The sequence below is a fragment of the Epinephelus lanceolatus genome, chromosome 10 (assembly GCF_041903045.1).
Source record: "Epinephelus lanceolatus isolate andai-2023 chromosome 10, ASM4190304v1, whole genome shotgun sequence".
NCBI lineage: Eukaryota > Metazoa > Chordata > Actinopteri > Perciformes > Serranidae > Epinephelus > Epinephelus lanceolatus.
The window spans coordinates 26,036,985-26,062,759 of record NC_135743.1 but is presented as its reverse complement, the minus strand read 5'-3'; the positions used below and the strand labels follow the sequence as shown (position 1 = coordinate 26,062,759).

Here is a 25,775-nt window from a genome sequence, read left to right as displayed (position 1 = left end):
GGAAAGTAGAATACAGTAAAAAATGTAGAGAATAGCACATCAGAAAAAAGTTGAGTAGAGCACTACGGGGAGGAGAGGGGAAGAAATGAGAGAAAAGGAAAGAGGAGGAAACTTAAGTAAACAAAGGCAACAGGAGTAAAAAAGTAAAAAAGAAAGGACGGGAGAGAAGACAGGAAGAAAGGAAAGGAAAGGAAAGGAAAAGAAAGGAAAAGAGGTGAGATGAGAGGAGGTGAAACTGGAGAAAACAGGAGGAAAAGAGAGAAAAGGAATAAGGGGAAAGGAAGGGAAAGGAAAGGAAAGGAAAGGAAAGGAAAGGAAAGGAGAGGAAAGGAAAGGAAAGGAAAGGAAAGGAAAGGCAAGGTAAGGCAATGCAAGGCAAGGCAAGGCAAGGCAAGGCAAGGCAAGGCAAGGAAAGGAAAGGAAAGCAAAGGAAAGGCAAGGAAAGGAAAGGAAAGGAAAGGCAAGGCAAAGCAAGGCAAGGAAAGGAAAGGAAAGCAAAAGAAAGGAAAGGAAAGGAAAGCAAAGCAAAGCAAAGGAAAGGAAAGGAAAGGAAAGGAAAGGAAAGGAAAGGAGATAAGATGAATAGAGAGGTAACTTGAGAAAACAAGAGGAAATGGGAGAAAGGAGAGGAAAGGAAATGGGAGGACCAGAGCGGAAACAAGAAGAGAGGGTGGTGATGAGAGGAGAGGAAACAAGACAGAAGAGTAAATTATATCATCTCAGAGCAAAGTTGAGAAGAGAGCAAAGGAAATGGTAGGAAACAGAAGGAGAGGAGACCAGTAGAAGAGTACAGTGGTGTAGTGTCAAGTAAAAGGAGTGTACAACAGTAGAGTATGTGGAAGTATGCATGCCAGTGCAGCCAGAACAAAAACAAAGCAATACAAGTAAAAAAAAAAAAGGAGTAAAATGCATGCACACACCTTTATGTCTGCCCTTCAGTGGTCTGCTCTGCTCACTGCCACTGACACTGATAACACTGACGATGTAGTCCTTGGCGGGGCTGTAGTCTGTTATCAGCACCTTAGTGTCAGATTTTGATATGATGATCTCCCTCTGCTGACCACCTGACAGAGAGAGAGAGAGAGAAGAAGAGGCAGAGGGACAGAAGGTTAGACTCATGGATATTTTGATTCATGGTTTTTTTCCACTTCTTGTTGCTATATCCTGTTGCTTAGAAGCAAAATATTAGTATTCTCAAGCCGGAGCCAATATGAAGCTAATTCGGCAGAAGAGCTGATTAACATTCTCTATTCTGAAGACAGGCAAACATTACTTTCAAGGTCGAAATATTTTATTTTATAGCGGATTTATTTGTGTGTGCATGTCTTTGTGAAGAGCATACATATTCCCAAAAATGCAAATGTTAATTTTGCTTTTGATGTTGTTATTTCTGCGTTTAGTGTGAAGCTTAGAGTGAGATTAAAGGTTAGACTTAGTTTTAGGTTTTGACGTTATGAGAATTAAATTTGTTCCTGAAATGAATTGTGGATCCTCACGGAGACAGAAGTGTGTGTGTGTGTGTGTGTGTGTGTGTGTGTGTGTGCTTGTGTCCTCTCCTTAGCAGTTAATCCCCATTAGGCCAACAGGTCACATTATCACCCCATTTTAATTTTGACCCTGCAATCAATCCCGCCATCAATAAGGTGTATGTGTGCTTCCTCAGCTCTTCTGTCCCCTGTGCCTGCAGAGTGATGACTAATGATGCCTTTAAGGGAAGAGAGATAAATCCTACTGAGGGGACAGCAGGTCAGATGAAGTAACTGAATGGATCAGTGTTCACACCACAAACTGGAACCTGTCTGCACCGTGGAACCAAACTACTGTCAGTCAACCAAATATATGGGTGAAGTGAAGGGTGGGCATTCACTGGGTCACCATATGAGAACTGTTGCACTAAAAGTACACGTCTAAATTTTCACAGGGCTAAACCCCCTTCTTCATTTCCTTTCCTTGCCTCCAATAGATCTCTCCTTCATGACTGAGGCATATTTATTAGGTGACGACAGACCTTTTTCACTGAGGACATTTTGGCTTGTCATAGTAGGAAAGCACAGGTGTAATTTATGGCATTAAAAACAACTGCATTCTATTTAGGTGAGCCAGATCCAGGTTGTTGGTATTATACATGCTGGCTCATTGTCCTGGCATACTGGGACATTTGATCAAACTGAATGAAATTGGTGTCACCTGTATTTTTCCTAAGTCAAAATGTCTGCTGTGAAGAAAGGGATCAAAGAGTTCATCTGCAATCACCTACTTAGTCTTTTTGTTGGGAAAAAACCCAGCCCTCAATACTGTCTGCAGTTGGCACATGAGTCCTCTCATTTTTATCTCAGGCTGAGAGTCACACCTAACACCTAATGGCACATGTGAGGTGTTAAAACAAACATTCTGAGGAATATGCTTATTCACTTACTTCCCAAGAGTTGGATGAAAGATCTATACCACTCATGTCTGTATACTAAATATTCTCTTAAACACACGCCTGACAACCAGCACCTCAAAAAGTTCAGTAATAAAAGTTTTATCTTATTTGCATAGTATATAAAGAAATGTATAAATGTCAGTTCAGTCAGGACCACTTTCGTCAAAGAAAACTTTTGTTTCCATCTGCAGTGTTATATTTGGCTGTATGGCTCTGTTCTGGGGCCTCTCTGCCTTTCCTCACACCTACACAGAAAGCCTCTTCCACGCGCCTATGTGGAAAGCCTTAGGCGGAGAGAGCACACCTCTCCACCCTTCTGCATGCCTACGTCAAAAGCCTTAAGGCAGTGAGAGCAAACCTACCTGCCCTTCCACACGCAAATGAGAAAAAAGCCTGAGGCAGAGAGAGCAAACCTCCCTGCCCTTCCATGCGCCTACATGGAAAGACTAAAGGCTCATTTATGCTCCCTTTACGTATGAAAATGTATACGTCCGTTGCAAACGATATTACCGTCATTGCCCACATACTTCCATGCGCCCTTTACGTTGGCATGGATGTTAACCAATATATCCACCAGGAGGCAGCCCACCGTCAAAGGTTTATGACGACAACAAACTCAAAAACAAACACGGCGACTGTGGAGGAGATATTGATAATGTACCTCTTGCATAAAAGACAAAAACAGAGGCAGTGTTGTAGGAAGCGGTGGTCGGTGAGGCCATTAAATACATCGCTACTGGAGGACGGAGAATTCTTTTCTGTAGTACAGATGAGAGAAACTGAATTGTTATTTCTTCTTCGTGTCTCACTAGAGCTACGTATTGGGTAGTGACAGCAGCACTGCCCCCACGGTTCCCGGTAATGCTCCATTTGGCCCGGATCCGCAAGCTTTATGGAAACACGCAGAAATACGGACAAAATGAACGCGGAGCACGGACAGAAGGCTCCGTCCATATCCGGATCCGTATTTAACATTGAGCATAAATGGGCCTTGAGGCAGGGAGAGCAGCAGCCAATACATTCTCACTTTGACCTCCTCACATACTGACATTTGGACATGACCTCCACATATGAAGTGCAAGGTACCCTGGGTGTGAAAGTTGTTGACATTCTGGGACACCGTGTCAAGTTTTGACTGCTACATGCATTGCCTTCTTTTTAAAATATACTTCCATTTTCACAGGAAATTTAAAGTTGACATACTGTCTGTGTCAAAATAAACGCAATATGTCAGTACAACACAGCAAATTGCCGGGTTTTTTCCCTTCAATAACAAACACACATGGTTGGGTTATGCAACAAAAACACATGGTTAGGTTTCCCCGACAAAAACACATAGTTAGGTTTCAGAAATAGAAGGGTCCCAAACACTGATGATAATTAGTGAACTCTAGAGCTGAAGTTTAGACACATTCTGGCTAGCTTTTCCCTCTAGCTGCTTTCATTTTTTGAGGAGGTTGGCTGCAGTCGGCGAGACCTCACCGCTACCTGCTTGAGGGCGGGCAGCCTGGCTTTTGGGCTACTCTGGAGAAGGCCCATCTCTGGCGCAAGTCGACGAGGCACGGAGCATTTTAACTGATAATGGAAATGCAAATTGGCGTGGCATGGCTTTACTCGTTGCAGCTGAACGTAACAGTGGAAAAGGCCCATTAGTAACTCCAGGTCATGGCTCCATACTTGCATGCAGACATGAGAGTGGTTTTGATCTATTTATATAACTCCTGACAAGAAAACAAACACACCTATTTCCTAAAATGTTGAACCATTCCTTTAAATTACTCTAGAGTCTGTTCAGACAAGGTAAATGTTGATCTGATTTGTTTCCATGATATTAAAAACAGCTTGTCGTTTGCAGGATGACTCAATTGTGAAAAACCCATTAAAATCATCATCTCTCCATATTAAGTTTAATTAAGTAGATTTTGGGAGATTATGGCAAACAACTGAAGCTTGACTTGTTTTTAAAAGTGTTGTCACATTCGCTCTAAACCAGAATAAATATATTGGCTTGAATCTCATGACATTTTGCTGAGCAAGAATGCTTCATCACAAATCTAAAACAGACCTGGTACAATCATCAGAAAGCACATGTTTTTCCTTATAGTGGCCAAAAAACATACATTTAAAGCAGCAGCAATAATACTGTATAACACTGGCACAAGCTGAGTTAAAATTAGGCAAAGACTATAATCTGCAACATACACAAGTACATAGCGTTGCACTGAGAGAGAGAGAAAGAATAACGATAAAAACCTGTGTGACTCAGCCTCACAGCGCTGCCCAGTCTCTGCCTTTTCATCTTGCTGAAAACATCTCAGCCACCAGATATCATGGTTTCAGTTACAGTACATGCCTCAGTTTTTCCATGTTTTCCTTATCTAACTCTTTTCAGAGTCAAGCTTCAATGACGACTCTTTGCCCTTATGAAACATTTCAAAACCTGATATTCCTTAACCATAATCTCTAAATGTGTTTAAAGCAGTACATTAACACTATCTCAGTAATGGAACCATGACTGGGACCCGCTTCAACTGGAGCATTTACCTAGCATCACTATACAGGTAATTAGGTTAGCATTTGCAGCTGGGAGTGACCCTGACACCTCCTGTCTGCTGCTTCTTAACGAAGGAGGGGTGGTTAACCAGATGTACATTTGCAAAAACAACCTGTTAGTTATCATTCCTTAACTTTCTCTTGTTAAATCAAGTAATGCATTAGTGTAAATCTTGCCTTTGTGTCATTTGTCAAAATATTTTCAAGTGTGGACGGCTTCACTGTCACAAACCATCAACTAGTAGTGAGAGTGTTCCACCATTCGGCCCCTGGGTGCAGTATTGAGCCCACTACAGTTTGGCACATCACAGTAAGGTGAAGAAGACGCTACACCAGAAAACTTTACTCGGACAAAGGTGAGATTTTTGCTTTCTAAAAAGTGTTTTAAAAAAGTATTTTTGACTTCGACTGCAAGAGAAAAGAGTTCAAGGATGAGGACTAACTGGTTTTTGCAAATGTACACCTGGTTAACCACCCCACGTCCAATAAAGGGTAGCGTACAGCTGCTGCCCACAGAAAAGTCTCATCCACTGCCTGGGGAGACAGTTCTGAGTAGCTCCTGAAGGTCATCAGTTGCACTGCTTTCTCAGCTGCTTCTTTTGCTATCAAAGTCCTAGCCTGGCTAAAATAAGTCATTGATTTTTGCTTTTTCAGGATCCCTCCATAATTAACATGCAATTGTCAAACGTTGAATGAGCCTGGGTTAATCTCCTGATGACACCTCATTCTGATTGGCTGTGTCCATTTTACATATGAGCTGATGGACAAATAAAAATTTGTTCACACAAAGTTCGTAATGTGATGGTTAAAAACTAAACATATGATTAACATGTTTTATCATGAAGAACTAAACTGCACAGCACAGACTGGGCAAAGCAACACCAATGTGTTTCTGATGTCTAAGGCTTTAGTGCCGCAGTAAATCGACACTGAACAAAAATTTTAACTTTTTATTATTTTTTATTATTTTTTATTTTTTACAAGCTTAAGATGTTTTTCACGCACTCAATAGATATATTCATCTCATATAACAACAATAAAAGGTACAGTTTTGAGGGAATGATCCATTGGCATGCTGACTGCAGGAATGTCCACCAGAGCTGTTGCCCATGAACTGACTGTTTATTTCACTACCATTAGCCATCCCCAGTGTTGTTTTCATTAATTTGGCAGGACATCAGATCAGCCTCACCACCAGACCACATGTAGCCACACCAGCTCAGGACCTCCACATCCAACGTCTTTACCTGCAATATCGCCTGAGGCCAGCCACCCGAACAGCTGATGCAACAATTGGTCTGCAAAGCCACAGAATTCCTGCACAACACGTCAGAAACCGTGTCGGGGAAGCTCATCTGTATGCTCGTCATCCTCACCAGGGTCTTAACCTGACAGCAGTTCATCATTGTAACTGATGTGCAGTTGTAAGACCAGTTGGATGTACTGCCAAATTAACAGAAATGACACTGGAGACATCTCATGGTAGTAAACTGAGCATTCAGTTCACGGACAACAGCTCTGGTGTACATTTCTGCAGTCAGCATGCCAATGACACGCTCCCTCAAAACTTGTGACATCTGTGGCCTTGTGTTGTGTGATCACACTGTACATTTTAGAGTGTCCTTTTATAGTGACCATCCCAAGACACAGCTGTGTAGTGATGATGCTGTTTAATCAACATCTTGATATGCCACACCTGTCAGGTGGACAGATTATCCTGGAAAAGGAGAAGTGCTCACTAACATGGATTTGAACAACTCTGTAGCTAAAATTTGAGACGAATATATTTGCTGAGTGCATAAAAGTCTTAGATATTTAATTTAAACCTGTTAAAATGGGAGCAAAAACAAAACAGTTGCATTTAAATTTTTGTGTAGCGTACACATTTTCCTGTTCTGCTGCGGTAAACACAACAACCTATTTTAAACCCCAGAGAACACAGCTGGTTTCTACACCACGTCTTGTACCTCCCAACGCTTGAGGAGTGAACACACTTTCCAGTACCCAAATTATTCCTCTAATTGGATACAGCAACAGTGCAACATTAAGTTGCAGTTGCTTAGCCTACAGTAAAAACTAAACTTTTTTTCCTGCTGGGTTTGGCTCTATCTCTGCTGAGATTTGAGAGAGTAAATATAGACATCTGGCACTGATAAATACACAAATATGCAAGTACACAGAGACACAACCCACACTTTTTGAATTTCAGAATTGTTGGCAGGCTAACAGACTTCCAATAAGAGCTTATTTTAGTTTAATTCATGCACTGTCATAGAATAGAGAAGTCACTGGACAGAGAAGCACAGGCTAAAGTTAAACATATTTGGATGCAATAAGACTTGGGTTACATTATCGACAATGATAAAAGCTCACGGGCGTGGGCACAGGGGACAATGTTTTAAAGAATATAAGCATATTTAGTAGGGGAAAAAAACAGATAGCCATTTTTGTTGGCAAATATGGATCGCCTGCTTTAAGCTTGAACCTGAATTCTTACCCTGTTGCACTTTAGTTGCTCCTTTTAAGAGAAATTCAGAAGAGAAAAAAGTATATTACGTTGAGCCAAAGGTTAGCTGCCACTCCGACAGCTCCTTTTGTGATCTAAAATGGTGTTTTATTCTCAACAAAAAGGCTTTAGCCAGTGTTAACAAGCATTTCCGTGGGTGTTGATGACTCAGACGGACTAAGAAATGGGACATCTGGACAGGCATCTGTGTCCTCACCCTCCTTATTATCAAAGAAGGCTTTATTTACCACATAATGCACAAATACAGTGAAGACACTGCGAAGGTCCAGTTTTTTACTGCATTTGCTGAATGCCAGTGAGCTACTGCTGCACTCCTCCCTGAGAGGAAGTGGCCATAAATTTCAGTTTTTGTTCTCTTTTCAGCTGTCGGAGGCAGCGAGAAATTGTCAGACGAGGCGTTTCTCGCAAAGGGTTGTTTGCAAGAAACAAGTTTTATGATCCAGAGTGCTTATTCAGTCCTACTTATTCATTTTTACAGCGGGCAGCGAAAGAATCGTCTGCAGTGTTCAGCACAGCATTAATACCAACAAAGGTATACGGGATTGACGTGAGGGAGATGTATGGCTGTGAAGGTAGGCGCACAGTGATTACATGATGAAGGAGACGTCATTGGCAATTAGGGTGATTACTGACTGCACTGTGCATGCTCACAGAGAGACGAGGTCATGCCCTGTGTCTGTGCAATGATCGATTGCTGACAGATGCGGGATAAAAGCAGGATGTCAGGTGTCCATCATGCCCACAGCTCCATACGGTGATAATGCAGTTTAACGCTGAATGAATGACAGCTATGGCTGCCATTGTCTGTCATCCGTCCTGGGCTGAGCTCCATCATGCGTCAGTGTAGGTCCTACTGTCCCGTGTACCTATCAGTCCCATTTTCAAAACTGCAGACAGGCTCCACATAGGCAGCAAAAACACTCCTTTGTCTCAAACTTGGCAGAGGTGCAGGACAAACTTTGAGTCCTCCATATCTCTCAAGAGTGTGATCCCTTCAAAGGAGCTTTGATAAGAAGTAAATTACATAATCCTTCCTGACAGACAGAAAGGACAAGTCATAATGGGATCCCCCATCCCCCCAAATTTTTTAAAGTTAAGTCCAACTTCTCCTTGGCATAGATGTAAGCAGGTGTGTGCGTGGTGTAAACAGCCAAATGATCCTACCTGGTGCACTGCTGTAGAGGAATAGATAGCTGTCAAAGTCTCCTTTGGGCTCCTTCCATGTAACAAGGAGTTTGCTCGGGCTCAGCACTTTGAAACGCAGCCTCCTCGGAGATGGGACTGAAAAACAATGAACCGCAGTTTTAAAAAGCTTCAACAAAGCCATGGAATGATTAGTAAATAAAATATGCTGATTAATAAAAATGTAATTAATCAAAAATGTCCCAGCCACCTGTAAAAATATCTTAACATGACAACAAGTCAGTGGTTAGACCCAGAAACACAGAAACACCGCAGAGACTAAAACATTCACCCCAAAAAGCCACAAACCGAAATGACTCAAAGGACGAAATGAATAAATGGATGGACAGAAGGACAGAGAGAGAGAGAGAAGAGCTGAGTGAATTTCAATTTTGAAGTTCCTGTATCCATGAGAGTAACACATAAAGCAGGTCAGCGTGGCATGCAGCTCAGCTTCGGCTCAAAACAGCATGAAAAAGGTTTAAAGAGGCACAGACTTAGAAGAAAATATTTCCAGTCAAATTCTCTCCATACGATACATTCCAAGGACAAGCGATGCGAGGAGGGGTGATTTAAATTTCTCTCACAAACTGGTGAAAAGAAGCAAGAAAACAATAAGGCAGTTCTTGCCTGTGCCAATATGTGAGTGTACAGGTTTTGATCTGTACAATATCATGGAATAATGATCGGTTTACAGGAGCATTCTCTGCAGTTCGCTGTATCCAGCCTCATGTCAAGCAAAACAGATCTGCAGTGGCCTGTTCAAAATGGTGACAGCAGCCTTTCTCTGCATGAGTCTGTGTGTGTGTGTGTGTGTGTTTGGCTTCTTACAAACACACTTAAGACAGCATATTTTGAAGAACCAAAAGGTGGTAGAGTAGCAGAAGACAATTTGACTGTTTTAAATTTACAGACAGAGACAAAGACAACCAAAGAAAAGAACGACACAGAAATGTAGTATTATGGAATACTACAAATTCACCTCAGATGAAAACAAAAGCCGCTGACATAACCTTTATGTCCACGGCACATATCACCATTTCACCATTTTGCTATGTCATCCTACGTTAGTTTCTGTACAAATTCACCCCAAACCACTGATTTTTAATGTTTCTACACATTTTCTATAAATGAATAGACACTGTCATCCACAAATGTGATGACACGGCTGATGTAAAGTCACTTTATCTGTCAGCACTCTTTGGAAAACATGTCAAACTAAACATGTCACATCCATCAACAGAAATGACAACATGATTTACCCTTTAACTGACTTGACTAAGATGAGGTTGCAGAGGATTTCTAAGAATCTTTTTTTTATTTTTTTATAAATCAGTCACACTTTCTTCGTCATCATTTACAGCTCCAACTATGTTCTTAAGAATCTAACTTTAAAGGTGCAATGTGAAATGCCTGGCCACATGCTTCAAAATGTGGGGCAGCATTTTACCTCAAAGCCAACTACTTACTAACAGCAGGGCAACAATACCGGACAAAACAACACTGCTATTTTATAATCTTCATGGGTGGCAATTTTAGCGAGACCATATTAGCAAGAAAACAGCTACATTAAAACCATTTTGTCAGATTGTCAAGTACAGAAAGGGAAGTCGAGGACGTAAAATGATCACTGAACTTTTTATCCGGACTGATGGCAGGTAGGCCTGGCTAGCTGGCTAGCACGTTCATTTTAGTAGATATCTTTGCAACACAATACAGAGACTCTTTAACATAATGTCAAAACTGCTACTTCTTCGCAATCTGTTGATAATGTTAGTTATTTTTTTAAATGTTAACTAAAATTCTGGCCATGTCTCACGTATTGCACCTTTAAAATATTTCTGACATTTTTGCATGATAATGTGACAGCTCAGTAGTAAGTGGGATCATAACTTTTGGGACACAATAAGTAATATTCTCATCTGTCTGTAGGGAATAATAATATGAAGGTACAATTTATAATGCCAAAGAATCCCTTTAAGCTTGAACAAACTTTGTAGGACCGCTAACATTAACTGCTGGCCCATATCAGTAATCCTACAACCTTCAAACATTAATGTGATGGATGTTTACAGAGTGCCGACATCTAAAGACTGTACATAAGCCATTATGGAGAAACTGTGTAGAGAGAAAAATGGGTGATATGATGTTGACAAACCTGAGGGGTACTGTGCAGGATTTTCACTTGGTGATGAGAACAGACCTCCATCTTTCTCAATGGAAAATCCCAATCAGAGAGCACAGCACTTTACAAATGGCATCATTGTGTTGTTATTTTGTAAGCGGTAAAGTTAGAAATTCCGGTGTGTTAGCTGAGTGACAAAATTTATTTGATGAATGAATGAATGAACGAAATGAATGAAATCAGGTCGACACAGGTCAAAAAAATGTTAAAAACGATAGACTTCTGTTTATTTTTAGTATAATTAATATGCTAATTTGTTCATAATCTAGTTTATACTGCACATATATTACTCTGATAAACACTTAACACCAGTCCATAGTGTCTCTGTTGAATTACCCTCTAACACCAAACACCTCCTTTACTTTAAATTATAGATTTCATACTCTAAATGATACTGTTCTTTGACATAAAAAGCAACCTGTCAGTCCCTTAGTTATCCCAGCAGCCTTGCACTCTGCTCCATTGCACTACTGTATTACTGTTTACAATTTCATTATGTTGTTGTTTTATTATATAACTTAGTGCTGTCATGACACTGCATTTTCTAACTTTGACAGTACCTTGGAAAATTTCGGTATTCAATACCATTTTTGACACCACGTAGAAAAATTGATGTAGAGTTTCTAAAAGTTTGATTTTGTTTTATTAAAAAATAAATAAAACAAGAATGTAATATATCAACTTTTCTTTTCTTGGTCAGTAGCAGAGAGCAGTAGAATTTAACAATAAAAGAGAGTGAGAAAGAACAGCCAGTATCAATACTACAAAAAATATTGGAAGTATTAAAACCGTTTCAAATATTCAGAATTGATACGTATCAAGAAATTTATATTTTTTAATAAATATTTATATCTGTAAATAGCAGTCAGATCTTTATGTTTACATTTGTTAAGTTTTGTTGTCCTTGTTTTCTTTTAAACTGTATGTCTATATCTGTGTATGTACATTTATTTTTTTTATTTTTCATTTTTTGTATTTTTTTTTTAAACAGGGATAGTGCACAGCTACTTAGCTGCACCAGAGTTAGCTATAAGCTAATTTTCATCTGTAGTCCCTGGGCAGGAACCAGAGAACAATTTCTCTGCTAAAGACACCAGAGTTATAGCACAAAAACAGGAGTCAAATTTCTTGTATGCGTATAGATTTAACTAAAGTATACAGATTTTTATTTTTATTTTTTTCCTTACTAAAATCCATTATCATGGTAAAAAGAGAAGTTCAGAAAGTTCCTCTCTTTCAAAATAAAAATAATAAAAATCACCCACAACTTTCCTTCCAAACATCCTTAATATTTTAGTCATGGCATTACCTCACAAGTGAAGTCAAGTCCCGACCGTTTAAGAAGCCAAAATAACAGAATCAAGTCTCAAGTTGTCAAACAAGGACAACTCTTCTTTAAACTTTTCGTCACTTGATCTCACGATGCTGTTTGATGGCTTTGCAGAGACACAGTGCAGCACTTCACAGTTCGACATTTCACTCACTCCTTTTCTTAAGCAACCTCGCCACACCACCTATCATATACTCAAAATGCATAGGATGAAACGCTATAATTACACCACACAATGCGAACCTATGAATAATTTAAGTCTGTGATAGAGCTGGTAGATTATTACTCTGGTATCATTTAGTGTGTGCTTGATGGTAGGTGAATTGAGTTGGCAGACAGGGTACTAATAACTGGGTGAAAATTGCCTTGAATACCTTCATCTTTGCTTTGCATGTCAATGAACACACACACACACACACACACACACACACACACTGAATTATAATAAAAAACTTATGACCCTCTTTTATTCTGTGAATGCATGTCAAGGTCTATGAGTTGGAGGCTATTCCAGTGACAGCAACTGTGATTAATGAATATGGACATAATAGCTCCAATGGCTGCCGACACTGACAGAACATGAGGGTCTCTGATATAAATTACCCTTCGCAAACCGCCACGTCTGTTCTTGTTTACCACCATACAGCCATAAATATCATCCAAGAGCTCGACATTTCACACACTCTCTCTCTCTGAATCGAAGTGCCAAGACGCTTTGGTGAAACGTATTCCTCTCACAATAAGATACTTTGTGTAAATATTGTACAGACCCCGGCTGGATGGCTTAAACTCTCCACCCTTAACTTTTACAGAGCTTAAACTCAACGGCATACAAACAAACCCGAGGCATTTATCTGAGAGTTACACTGCTGGAATCAGTGAGCCCCCAACAGCTCCTTGCATGCTTGTTGCCAGGTAGTAAATGCAAGTCCAGCCATTTGGCAGAACTTTGGCGACTACTGCTTAGCAACAAAATTTAGCTCCAGTAAATACTCTGAGTCACTGAAGCCTCGCTGAAAAAAAATAAATACAAACCCCCAGTGCCAAAAATGATAGAAATCCCTTCAAAAACTATATTTAACATGTTCTCACCTCATGCAGCTCACTCAAAGATGCTTTTAAAAAGGGTCTAATTTGAAGTATGAGCTTCTAATCTCCAGACTCTGTTGGGAGTGTGTGAGCTAGAAAGTCTTTTAACTGGAGGCCCAGTATGAACTGGAATTATCTGGGTTAGAGCGATACATGCACAGCTTGATGCCCCCAGTTTGAGAAGGGATGACTCTTCTCGGGATTAGCGGCGGTAAAAGCTAGCAGGGATTCCTGTTAGATGAGTAAATGCTGTCCGATCCTCTGCTGAACTTCATCTGCTCCCTCCATCCCTCCCCTTATTCCTTGTCTCTGTTTCAACTTCTCCTGCAAGCGTCTTCTTCCCATCTCCTGATTTGGCTCACCGTCATGTTTAGTGTTGGCTTCCTCTCGTCCTCACTTCCTATCCCTTCTCTTCTTCTCCGTCTTTCTTCTTTTCTTTACTCAACTATCTCTCTATATAACTTATATAGGCCTACCTCATTTTCGCCACGTCTTTCTTTTGTCTTCTGTGACCTTTCTAGCTTTTCCCAATCTCTCTTTTCACTCCCAGTTGCTTCTCTTCGCTACCTCTTCTTCTTTTCTTTCTATCCTCTCATTCCCATAATCTTTCTCATATCCTCATTTATTTTCTCCCCCCATTGTCTTCTTCTTCTCTTTTCCATTTTCCTCCTAAACTGTAGTTTCTTCCCTCATACATTGTTTCTTCCTCTCTCTTCTTTTCCCTTGTCTCCCCTCCTACACTTCCATTCCCTTCATTTTTTTCCAGCCCTTTTTAATTCCCTGTTTTCCCCGCTCCAGATTAGCCCAGCACTGATTCCACAGTGAGTATTCAGGCTACAGTAGCTTCACTAATACGTAGGATTTATGGATGACAACTGCTGGCTTGCACTGTCACCACAAGATAGCTACTGTACTGTACATGTGGGAGATGGGGGAAGTGTGTGTGTGCATGTGTGTCTGTGTGTGTGTGTAGTGCCTATCCAGTGCTGCAGCACGTGTCGTTTGATGAAGCCGGCGTCTCATCGCTACAAGAACTACTCTGCTCACCGAGATAGCACTTAACCCAAATCCACTCTGGCTTTTTCTTCCCACCTCTCCACTCTTTTTTTTTTATCTCCTCCACCACTCTCATGAAACACTTCACTCTTTTATCACATCTCTTCTTCTCATCCTTGGGTTTAAACTCCCTTCTCCCTTTCCTCCTCCTTCCTTGTCTTCTCTTCTGCTCTTTTATCCTATCTTCTCCTCCTCTGCGCCCCTCCACTCCTGTCCTTTAGTGGCTTAACGCCTTTTTTTCCTCTCTTTCATCGCGTTACCTGTGTAAGCGATGCCTTTTTCCCTCAACGTCTCATTGCTGCATTGTGTGTGTGCACAGTGTGTGTGTGTGTTGTGTGTGTGTGTGAGTGTGAAATCTCTCTTAACGACTGACTGAATATTAATAGTCTGTTGGATGATTCGTCCCCATGTGCTGTCTGGTGAAGGAAGCCATAATATTCTGCATGCCTGCCAAACAATGGTGAAAAAGAATCACCATAAAATACTCAACTAGGTTAATTCTGCTGGAGATGATTAACATTAATCTAGAATAAAATATTAAATCACAGAGTCAGCGATTCTAACAGACTATTTCCAGGTCCCGATAACTACTGTGTGCACTTCAAAACAAATATTGACATGGATTAACTGTTGCATTTAGTCTTTACAGGATCATTTAAAGGGTAGTTGTTAGAACTACGGTCTTTATTTTATTCAATAACAAAATGAAATACAATATTTACATTCTAGGCTCTGGTATCACTGTGTCAATTAAATCTGTTGAAGCAAGAAACACGCAAGCATTCAGATGAACCAACAGGCTGGCCAAACCTTTTTGGAAATGACAACAAAAGTGAACAGTAAAATTATAACCCAGACTGTCTTTTAATGTCCATCAAACTTTATAGATGACACCCTGGTTTTAATTTGACCCTCTGTACCCTGTGTAGACTATATATTAAAGATGGATGACATGACTGCTTCCCAAAACTGAAGCTAAAACATCTCTATTGCTCTCTGGTGGCTGGCTGCAGTATTGGTCAGTAACCCCGCCCCCTCCATATTAGCAGATGGATACATGTCAAATAAATTTTTAGGTAGTTTTTCACACTGATGTTTGGTCAAGCGTTTTTCGGATAAGTATGATTATAACTAGTTATTCGATGCCATAAAAAGGGAGGGTGACATCATCATTGACAGCTTTGTGTGCTAATTGGTGTCCTTGCAATCAATGGCACTTCTCGCGATTGGGTGTACGGGCGGGAACTCAGTATTACTGAGATCGCTACTGTGCAGACTCTGGCTCCAAATGACGTCACCAGCACAAGATGGCAGCAGCCATATCTGCATATTTTGGCTTCATTTTTGTAAAGTGGCAATAAGTGGAGACGCATCGTCCATCTTTATACACAGTCTATGCTCTGCACTGTCTCTGGGGGATTACTACAGACATTTTGGGTGTGCTCACTTTTGGTTTTGCCTCCAAATAAAGTCCTTAAAGCATTTACAATCAATCAGTGATCACCAGACTCTGCAGTTTCCATCAATTCCTTGTTGCTTTTTTAGTTTCTTTCAGCTCACTGTTTAATCATTTTTGGTTGCAGCAGGTGGCTCTAAAACCTCCACTCTAAACTGTCGGCTCAGCTCGAAACAGCAGGCGGACAAGTTAGCAACAAGGCTAGCTGGTGAACATATTGGAGCGTTTAGCAGCTTAGGAGCCAGAAAATATTCTCAGAAGTTGGTAGATACCAAAAATAGAGTGAATATTGGATTCACACAACTCAAATAAAAACAAATGTTGTTCTTTAACTGCTTGACGTGTAAACAGACAATTGTCTTCTATTATATTTCCAATTTTAAAGCTGATAATATGTCAGCATTTGTTTATTGCTTATCATGCTGCCCCCAAGTGGCCAATAAGAGAGTTACTGGAGGTTTGATATAATTTAGCTAAACTGCTGTTTTTCCATCTGACATCTCTCATCTGACCCCTAGTCTCTTGCCCCGACCACCTTTGCTATAGCAATGTCACTGTGTTACCAGATTTTAATTGCTTTGGCCAAAACAAAAAAAAAAATTACATCCAAGTTGTAAAGTTAAAAATAAAATATAAAAGGCTGATCTTGGAGGAAGTGACAAACACTGCCAACTGTGTCAAAAATATGTCAAAAAAAATCTGTTTAGTTTACTCAGGAGTTTTCTTTAAATATTTATGTTACAGGATTTTCCTAAAAGAAAAGAAACAAATAATGTATAGACTCATTCAGAAGTAATCCCTCTCAGCGATCACTTATGATACTATGAGTGTGTGGTAGAGTATTTTTCTGCAGCTATTTTCTAATTATTTTGCTGTAGTTGGGACATTTTGGGACATGTAGCCCACAGCCAGTAACAATGTGCAGGTGAGGTCGGGACTTTATAAATAGGTAGCAATCAAGTAGTAGCAGCATACAACCATGAGGAAGCTACAAAATCACAGACACAGTGCCGAAGCACCAAGTGGACAAAGCTTGTTCTAAACGAGAGTGAATCTTGAACTGGCTTTTACCTTCTCTGGCAAAAACAGAAGGAGAGAATGGGGATAAAGAGAGGTGCAGAGTCAGCCTGTTTTCTGTTGGACAGGAAGGTGCTGATGGTTAGCTACGCTTAGTTAACTCACTGAAGTAACTGCTTTTCCATTACAACAAATGTAACATTCCTACAAAAGTAGCTTGCAGTGCATGTACACATAGTTTGGATGTTGTGTTCACAAACAGTAACTACTCCTGATATTATACCTTTAAATTTGGGATTAAAAATGGATGACATATTGATCACCCCGTGCGCTTTAAACTCTCATTCCATGGTTTCAGAAAACTGCAGCTGCAAGTAAAGATTCATTTTCAACACCAGGACCCAAGCAGCCGATTCACAACCTTGTACTACAACAATATCTGCTCAACCATGAGTCACTTCAGGCTCTACACACTATTCCACTCTGTGATTCTAGGAGACACGTCTATGTTCCAAAATGCTCGTATCCTATTTCATGCTTTTCAGACTGCAAATACTTCACCTGACACTCATTATTCCTACCTACACTGTGGTGCCCGTACTGTGTAATTTGGCATATGCATGCATATTGGGTGGAGAGTGAACTGGATATCCAGAGTAATAGTATTAGACACTGTGCTGTCCTTTTGTTCCTGTATCACTCCTTGCCAAAGCCTCATATTTTCCAAAAATCATCATTAGCTCATGTTCCCCTTAATTAAAGATAATTTTGTTTATTTACAATCACAATAACAACACAGCCTCCTGCACATCACTTCTCCAACAATTCAATGCTCCATTTAGTCCAAAGTGGCCAATAATTATGACATGTTGGATTACCAGCAGTCGAGGTTTGGATAATTTAGCATTTTTTAAATTCAAAACAGGTTGTTCCATCTCATCCTCTCTTTTGTTTATGAATAAATAATTTCTCATCACTGGCTTCTCTCCCTGTTCATTATGACGGAAATTATTGGCCCACACTTTCACTCATACTAATTCACCAGGCTGCCCTCTAACCACACACATTCGCCACACAAACACACACTCAACACACGTTACTAGACACAGGCACAAAAACAAAATTGCAATATCTTTGTAAACGTGTTCTCGAGCTCATAATCTGTTGTTGTCTGTCCTGAAGCACGGTATTGACCCGTCAGCTAATCAACAAAATCAATTATAGTAATTAACTATGCACACAGTAAGCACACACAAACACACTGGACAACACACACACACACACACATTTAGCATCATTACAATGACTACCTGACTCACCGAGGGAACAAACTGTGTACTGTGTCCAAATCTTATGTGTCCTGAAGGTATACATACACAGTTTAACAAATTAGCATTAGCAAAGATGATTTGTAGGGAATATAATGTTGCTGAAAATGTCTTTATTTTAAGCAAAGGCGCTGTGGGTGGCAATGTCTGTGTCTGTTAGTCAGTCCATCATTTTTGTCCAAATTGAAATATCTAAGAAACAATTAAATCTATTGCCATTATATTCTGTGCAGACATTCGTGTTCTCCACAGGATTGATCTCACTTCATTTGGTGATCCCTTGAGTTTTCATTTAGCACTGACAGCAAGTCCAAGTTTTGACTTAAAGTGATCTCAACCGTACATTGTGTTAAAAAAAAAAAAAAAAGGAACATAGCCACCAACATGACATCACCCATTGGTTTGTTGACTCCTGTTTTGGAGCCTCAAGTTTGACATTTTGGCTGTTGTCATCTTGGTTTTTTTGGAGCCAGAAGTGACCATATTTCAGAGGATGGAACTGCAGTGGAGCGAAGTGTGGATCTGACTAAGAGCCCAATGATACCACTGTGGTTGCAACTTGTCAATCGCAAGGTAGCCATGCCTTAAAGCATACCCTATTTTATTGTCTATTTTAACTCATTTCCACCAGATGCGTGTTGGTTGCATCTCCGCTCCGGCACGGCAGCGGAGCTGATAGGATTCAATTCTAGTCAATGTGTGTGTTTCCACCGGCTGCGGCTGTGCTGCGTTCCAGCTCCGTCTCAGCTCCGGCACTCCGGAGCCCTCCGCAACAGATACGCAGGACTTCTATTTTTGCCGGACACCGGAGCACAACGCAGCAATTCAGCACAGAGCAGATCGTGCGGGGCAGGAAGTCGTGCACAGAAACACAATAAAACATCCGGTTAATTTTCAAAATAAAATACACAGTGTTCACGGCGGATCATATTTCCCTGCACTACACCTTAAAAACTACATAATGGGCAGAGGCAGGCCTGAAGTCAACAGGTCAGAGGTTTTCAAACGTCATTTCACCCCGTGAACACCATGGACGAGGAGATATTAATCATGGCAGTGCACCGAGATGTCTTCCGGCGGAGCTGCACCGCACCGCACAGCAAACGCAGCCGGTGGGTATTGATGGACGGCGGAGCAAGCAGCAGATAACCAGCGTTGCCGTTCGGCAACGGACACGCATCCAGTGGAAATCCGGCGTAAATGCGACCATAATTTACAGAATGAGCATCATGCTGTACTGACGAAGATGTAAAACTAGTGATTAGATCATAAATTCATTAGGAAAATGTTTACTGAGGTAATAAATCAAGTAAGAAGTAGGGTCACTTTTTCACTGACTTCTATACTATCACTTCTTTCTGCAACCAGTGGAGTCGCCCCCTGCTGGCCATTAGAAAGAATGCAGGTTTAAGGAGTCAGTTTTCAGACCTAGAGGCTACATGCGCTTTTACACAGTCTATGATAAAGGCTAAAATCTAAAAAAATAAATAAATAATTGCATGTACTGCCATGACATTTTGCACTGACATTCCCAGCAGGAGTAATCCTACATAATCTGGTGATCCCCCGACATTTCATTTAGCACCACCAGCAGGTCTAACTATCAGATGGAGCATTATGACATGTTTGTACAGACACTCATTGTCCTCAGAGGATGAATCGTAATGTTTTTGTTGATGTCTTGACCTTTCCCTCAGCAGCACCATGAGGTTTACATCGTTGCTCTGAATGACACATTGTGACAACTTGACAGACTGCCATTACATGGGCTACAGATTGTCAGGGTTCCTAGATAAATTAGTATGACTTTGTTGATCACATGACTTTACTTATAGCGCCACAACCAGGTTAAAAATTCAATTTGTCCAACACCTTGGTTTGTGAACAAGTATCTGCAAAAGTAATGACAAATTGAGTTTGTTTCCTACAATATCTGCTTCTAATGGAAGATTTAAATATTTACTGTATGGGAACTCAAAGTACTTGGTTAATGTTAAGAAAAGATTGCTGTTGTAAATATTGTAAAGGTAATCACTGACTGGAAGCATGAGATGGGATACACTGACTTCCTACAGTACTGTATGTTGGAAAAAACATGCATATTAATGCAATTACATTCCCTCAACATACAGTATTTAACATATCTGTGGTATATAAGCTTATGTTTTAGGAGACAGTGTTGCAAACTATCAAATTAACTTAACTCTCAGCACTGTCAAGTAATTTTAGCATAATATTACTGCAGATGCCATGATGAAACTTCCTTAATAATACATAGAGGTAAATGTTTCAAAGCCTGTGCAACTGTCACATTTGTGATTTTTTAATTAGGATGAATTTATGCACCAGTAAAGTGATATTCTTGAACTTAAATGATCTTAAATAAGGCTTATTAGGTGTGAAATTTTGCTACATTAGTCATCTCTTGCAGAGAAAAACCCCTTCCTGAACCAACCCTGTCTCTGGTAGTGGGAGTTCCTGACGATATGCAGACATTTGTGTTGTATATACAAACATCCTCCGTGGGTAGAACACACTCTAATCCTCAAGCTCAAATCCCCACAGACCAGATGTTGCAGCTTACAGGGACAGGCCGGGCAAAAATTAATGGCTATCACATGCTCCCTAATGAAGGGATTGAGCGGGGCACGCTCCCATAGTGTCTGGGAGGTCGTCCATGTTCTGCTGTGATTCAATCACTGGGATCAAATCCCAGCCTAATTTATGCTGTCACACTTGTGTCTCACCTCTCGTTTCTGTCTGCCTGCAACGAAAAACATGACCTACAGAACTGCAGATAAAAATTGGAATAAAATGTTCAGAGAGAAAAGAAGGAGGGAGGTAGAGGGATGAGAAAAATAACTGAAGAGAAACAGAGCGAGAAGGATGGAGGGAGAGAACACAGAGGAGAGACGAGGGGAGAGCAAAGAGTGAAAACTAAATGAGGGGAGGGGAGAAAGACTGGGGAAAATAGAAAACCCCATCCTTTCATTTCAAAGCAATCACTGTTTAGTGAGGATTTCCACTGATAAATAAACACAAAGCAGCCACACACAGATCCATTCAGGTTTGTGTCTTATGTGGATCATTGATTTTGAACAATCTCAGAGAGCAACAGAAAGAGAAAAAAATCTTTAGCTTATTTCTCTGTGTAGTGTTCCTTTAAACAAGACCTGCTGCTTCCCTGCTCCTCTGACTCCACATCCTGGAAGGAATGTGAGCTACACACACACACACACACACACACACACACACACACACACGCAAAGCGGGGTCAGCTACATGTTTAAGTGTCCCTTGGGGTCATTTTTATATGATCTCTATCCACATAACTACAGTAGGCCTGACCCTGTGCACTTCATGGGCTGCCAATTGCAAACACACACTGAACTCACACAGGCAGTTGCGCGCGCACACACACACACACGCAGACACACACACATACACTGCGGTCATAAGATTAAGAAAGGAGCTTTTGGATCGGTTTGTTGGAATAAGCTGAGTTTCCTCAGTCAAAGCATCCTACAGCTGTAGCTGAAATAATAGCCTCCAACATCTATTACTAAATCACCTAACCTCCTGCTCTTGATCACATGATAAGAAAGGATTACTGGGTAGTTTGGCTTAAGCTCGGCAGGAGTGTCAGAACATCTGAGTCTCATTCAGAAAAACCCACATCTGCTGCATTTTACCACATGATATAATAATGCCACATAATGGTATATTAACATACAGTACAGGCGTTTCTTGTGCACCAAGATACTGAACATCCATGACCAAAAACATGGCACAAAACAGACACCAGCCCACTTTTTGATGAGACTCAGTTTGATTAAATCAGGTTTGCTGAGGTGAACTTGATTGCGAAGAACGCCGGAGCGATTTTATATTGCACAGCACATTGCAGAGCAAATCATCACAGCTTGAAGTGTACCGTTACAACACGTTTATTAAAGCCCCTCTGAAGCGTGGCAGCAGCGGCAGCGGGGCTGCAAGTGTTGCCATGCTGCCAGGGTGAAATGGCATGATGATATGGAGGTGATATAATCATGAGCGTGATGTAATCTGATTGGACTGGGCTCGCACATCAAACAGAGAGGCGGCAGAGGGAGGAATGATGTTGAAACAGAGGAGGGGAAGACAGAGAGGGGTCAGGTGAGGGAAGGGAGAAGGACGTGGAGATGGAGAAGGGCGGAGAGGTGAGGGGAGGAAAAGAGAGAAGCGTGATGCCGGGAACAGATGGGAAGAGGTTGGATGGCGAAGGTGGGAAGTGGGGGAAGACTTGAAAGCAGAGTAAAGTTAGATGGGGTGAGAAAGGGGGGGATGGGAGCTTGCTTGGGAGGCAGGGAAAGAGAGAAAGAGGGGATGGGAGGGTGAGAAGCAGAGAGAGAGGACTGGAGAAGAGGTAAAAGTACTTACCTTGGCCCTGTGCCTTAGAGGGGAAATGGGAAACGAGGGCCAGAAGCACCAGTGGAGCCCACAAGCACCACCTAATCTGCCCCATTGACAACATCCTCACAACCAGCAGTCTAGACCTGCAGAGAGAAGAAAGATTATGTTGAGGAAAAGATGAAAATCCGAAGCACAGAGGGGGAAAGCAAGAAAGAAAAGCAATCAGACAGAGAAAGAAAGAAGGAAAGAATGGGGGATTTCAGTGACCATGAATGCAGCTGCAGAGAGGCTCAGGGGGTCAAGAAGACCCACCTTGCCCACACATCCCCAAGGGGCTGATCTGGAATCAGTTAACTCCTGTCTAATATCCACTTTGATACAATTACAGAGCAGTAGTTTGACAGTCTAGACTGACCGCAGAGCAGCGGTCGAGCCTCCCGCCCACATAGAGCAGGCTGAGGGCGAAACAGTAGAGGACTTTGTTTGAGGGAAGAAAGGAGACGAAATGAACAAAAGAGTGGACAGAAAAAAAAAGATGGAGGACAGACAGAGTGACAGACAGACAGTGAGAGAGCAGTTTGATTGACAGTCCAGCGAGGGAACATTTCATGAGAGCCATTGTCCGACGGCAAGAGCAAACACATCAGCTCCTCTCCTCTTCTCCCGATCTCATCTCCTCCTTTCACCTCACACTTTTTGTTCCCTGCACCCTCCTTCGCCACATACTCCACCTCCTCTCCAGTCTGCCACTCATTATTACACACCGGGGATGGACACAGGCAGACTTATCATTCCTCTCCTTGGGGAAACACACTCTCACTGACAGTCGAATGAATAAAACAGCACGAGCAACAAAAGTTGTTTCAGGGTTTGAATCATTCTCTGGTGCAGAGGTAACCCTGCGGTTCGGAGAGGACGGCCAGCTCCTTCAACCCAGACAGTGTCAAAAGGCCAGAATATGACAATGCATACTGATAGGTATAAAATACTCCAGGAAATGGGATTGATTTTTTATTCTACATAGATTAGCCTCAGGACATGAAGAAGGAAATTAGAAAGATTAAACAGAGATGAATCTCTCTTAGTCTTTCACACACACACAAATGAGACTTAGTCTCACTAAATTGAGATTAGAGTGTCTCAGAGTGAGGTTCAATTAAAAATTTCTCTCTTTGCAGCATGTGATGAAACATAAACGCACAAATCACATTCAGCCAAAAAAGTTTCTCTGGTCTCCTGTGTGCGTAATTTTCTCTTTCCAGTCCAAGGGACAACTTTGCAACTGGTTAATTGGTTAATGAAAACCAGAGTAAAGGCGTCGCCCTCATTAAAATTACGCAGTCTATGCTCAGTGTGCATGCTTTTAGGGCTATTTGTAGAATATAGTTTGCAGACTCTAATACGATTAACCACAAAACCGTAGACGGATCTCGCACGCGCTTGTTTTATTTTTGGAAAAGTGTCTTTAGCCAAATAAAAAAATCAACATTTTTCCACCTGCCTGTGAGCTGCACAAGTTTGATTCCGAGATTTCTCTCCAGTGATAATTTGAAAGTGCTGCTGACTGGATTCAATTAAGTTTCTCCGCCAGATTTGGGTCAAACTATCAAATTTATTCAAATGAAGTTGTTGCGTTCAAACACTCCAGCGCCGCACACCTGAGACCGACTCACTCACACACACGCACACACACACACACGCACACACACACGCACAATGAATGAAATCGCCTTGCGTACCTCTCCAGTCATCAATTCAAAGCGTCCTTTTATCCCCAAAGGAAATCCTCTGAATACCAAAGACTGTTGGGTTCCTCTATCTCCTCACTCTTTCTCTCCCTGTCTTTCTTTCTCTCACTCCTTCTCTCCGGATACAATTCGGTCAGTCCGGAGTGTGGGTGTTTCTCTCCTCGTTATTCAGCCATCCCTCCCTCCAGCTATTCCTCCCTGTCCCAACCCTTTCCTTCGCCCCGGTTCATTTCAGAGAGAGAGAGAGAGGGAGAAATGGGGGAGAGAGATAGAGAGAGCCAGTGCCGCTGCGCAAAAGCGTCCGCTGCCAACCTGCAGGTTTCAATCCGGCTTCAGACCCTCGGGGCCCTTTATGTGCGCCTCCGCGATCACGACGGGACTTGTCGTGGGCACATATCCGGAATCAGCGGCTTTAAAGGAGCCACATGGTCATTGGTGGAACTCGATTTTTTTTCTGTTTGTCTGACTTATTAAAAAAAAGTCTGGCTGAAAATGGCTCAGTGCGCCCGGAGCAGGTGCGTGGCCATGCCCTGCTGCGCTACAAGCTCTGATGTTAAAGGTACAATGACAGGTTTTAAACCTCAGCTTAAGTTAAATGTCCCTAAATATTTATTAAAATTTTTTTTTTTTTGAAGTTTCTCTCTGATAGTAGCTGCAGACCACTTTGCCTGTATTCCAGCCTAGAAAGTTTTTTTAATTTATTATTTTTAAATAAAGAGATCAATATGATTTATTCCAAACAGATGCCAAATAATTTCAAGTTTATATTTAGAAATTTTGATTTTAACATTTTTAAATGAACAATTTTTTAAGTTCATTCACTGATGTTTGGCCATTATAATTTGCAATGCAGGACAACAGCCACCTTAAAAAAAACTGCTAAGCAACATGTGATGCATTACATAAGATGCAGTGGTGTAGTGGTATTTGATGAGGTGGATGTAGTATACTAGATGGGTAGGTTACCAAAGAGGAAGTGGGTTGGCTACTCTCCTAAATATCCTAATGGCTTTTTGACCAATAGGTGGGTAGTCTATCCATATACCTGTGTACACAACACGTTCTCACTCCGACCTCATCACATATTGACGTTTTGGTCATGGACTTTCCACGTCCACATACGACGTGCCAGGTTCCCTGGGTGTGCTGGTTGTTGATGTTCTGGGACGTGGTGTCAAGTTCTGCCTGTCACATGCATTGTCTTCTTTCGAAATACACTTCTGTTTTCACAGGAAATTTACTGTTTACATACAGTCTCTTACAAAATAAATGCACTATGTCAGTACAACAATGTGGATAGGCATTTTTTTTCCTCCAACGCACTGTGGTTAGGTTTAGAAAAAGAAGAACAGGGTTTGGCTTTATAATCTTACGGGAAGTTGCTGAAATCTGGTGCTTAAGCAGTGACTTGCGAGATCAGAAACCAATGAAAAAAGGCATCCTTTAACGTTGGCATGATACACGGCCAGTCGCCCAGCAGCAACTGG

General features: G+C 41.3%; 1 protein-coding gene across 2 annotated transcripts in view; it reads right to left on the bottom strand.

The window, feature by feature from the left end:
* The window catches only part of col14a1a (collagen, type XIV, alpha 1a), a 191,236-nt gene extending 166,620 nt beyond the window's left edge, over window positions 1–24,616 (bottom strand). Inside the window, exons 1-4 of one of the 2 annotated variants that reach the window (XM_033640620.2) lie at window positions 24,280–24,616; window positions 22,568–22,683; window positions 8,670–8,786; window positions 921–1,064 (exon numbers count right to left, since the gene is read on the bottom strand). In XM_033640620.2, coding sequence (XP_033496511.2) covers window positions 921–1,064; window positions 8,670–8,786; window positions 22,568–22,661 — 355 coding nt within the window. In that variant the 5' untranslated portion in view covers window positions 22,662–22,683; window positions 24,280–24,616. The remainder of the gene's footprint in view (window positions 1–920; window positions 1,065–8,669; window positions 8,787–22,567; window positions 22,684–24,279) is intronic. The other variant, XM_078171876.1, reaches the window with a different exon arrangement.
* Between the last annotated feature and the right edge of the window lie 1,159 nt (window positions 24,617–25,775).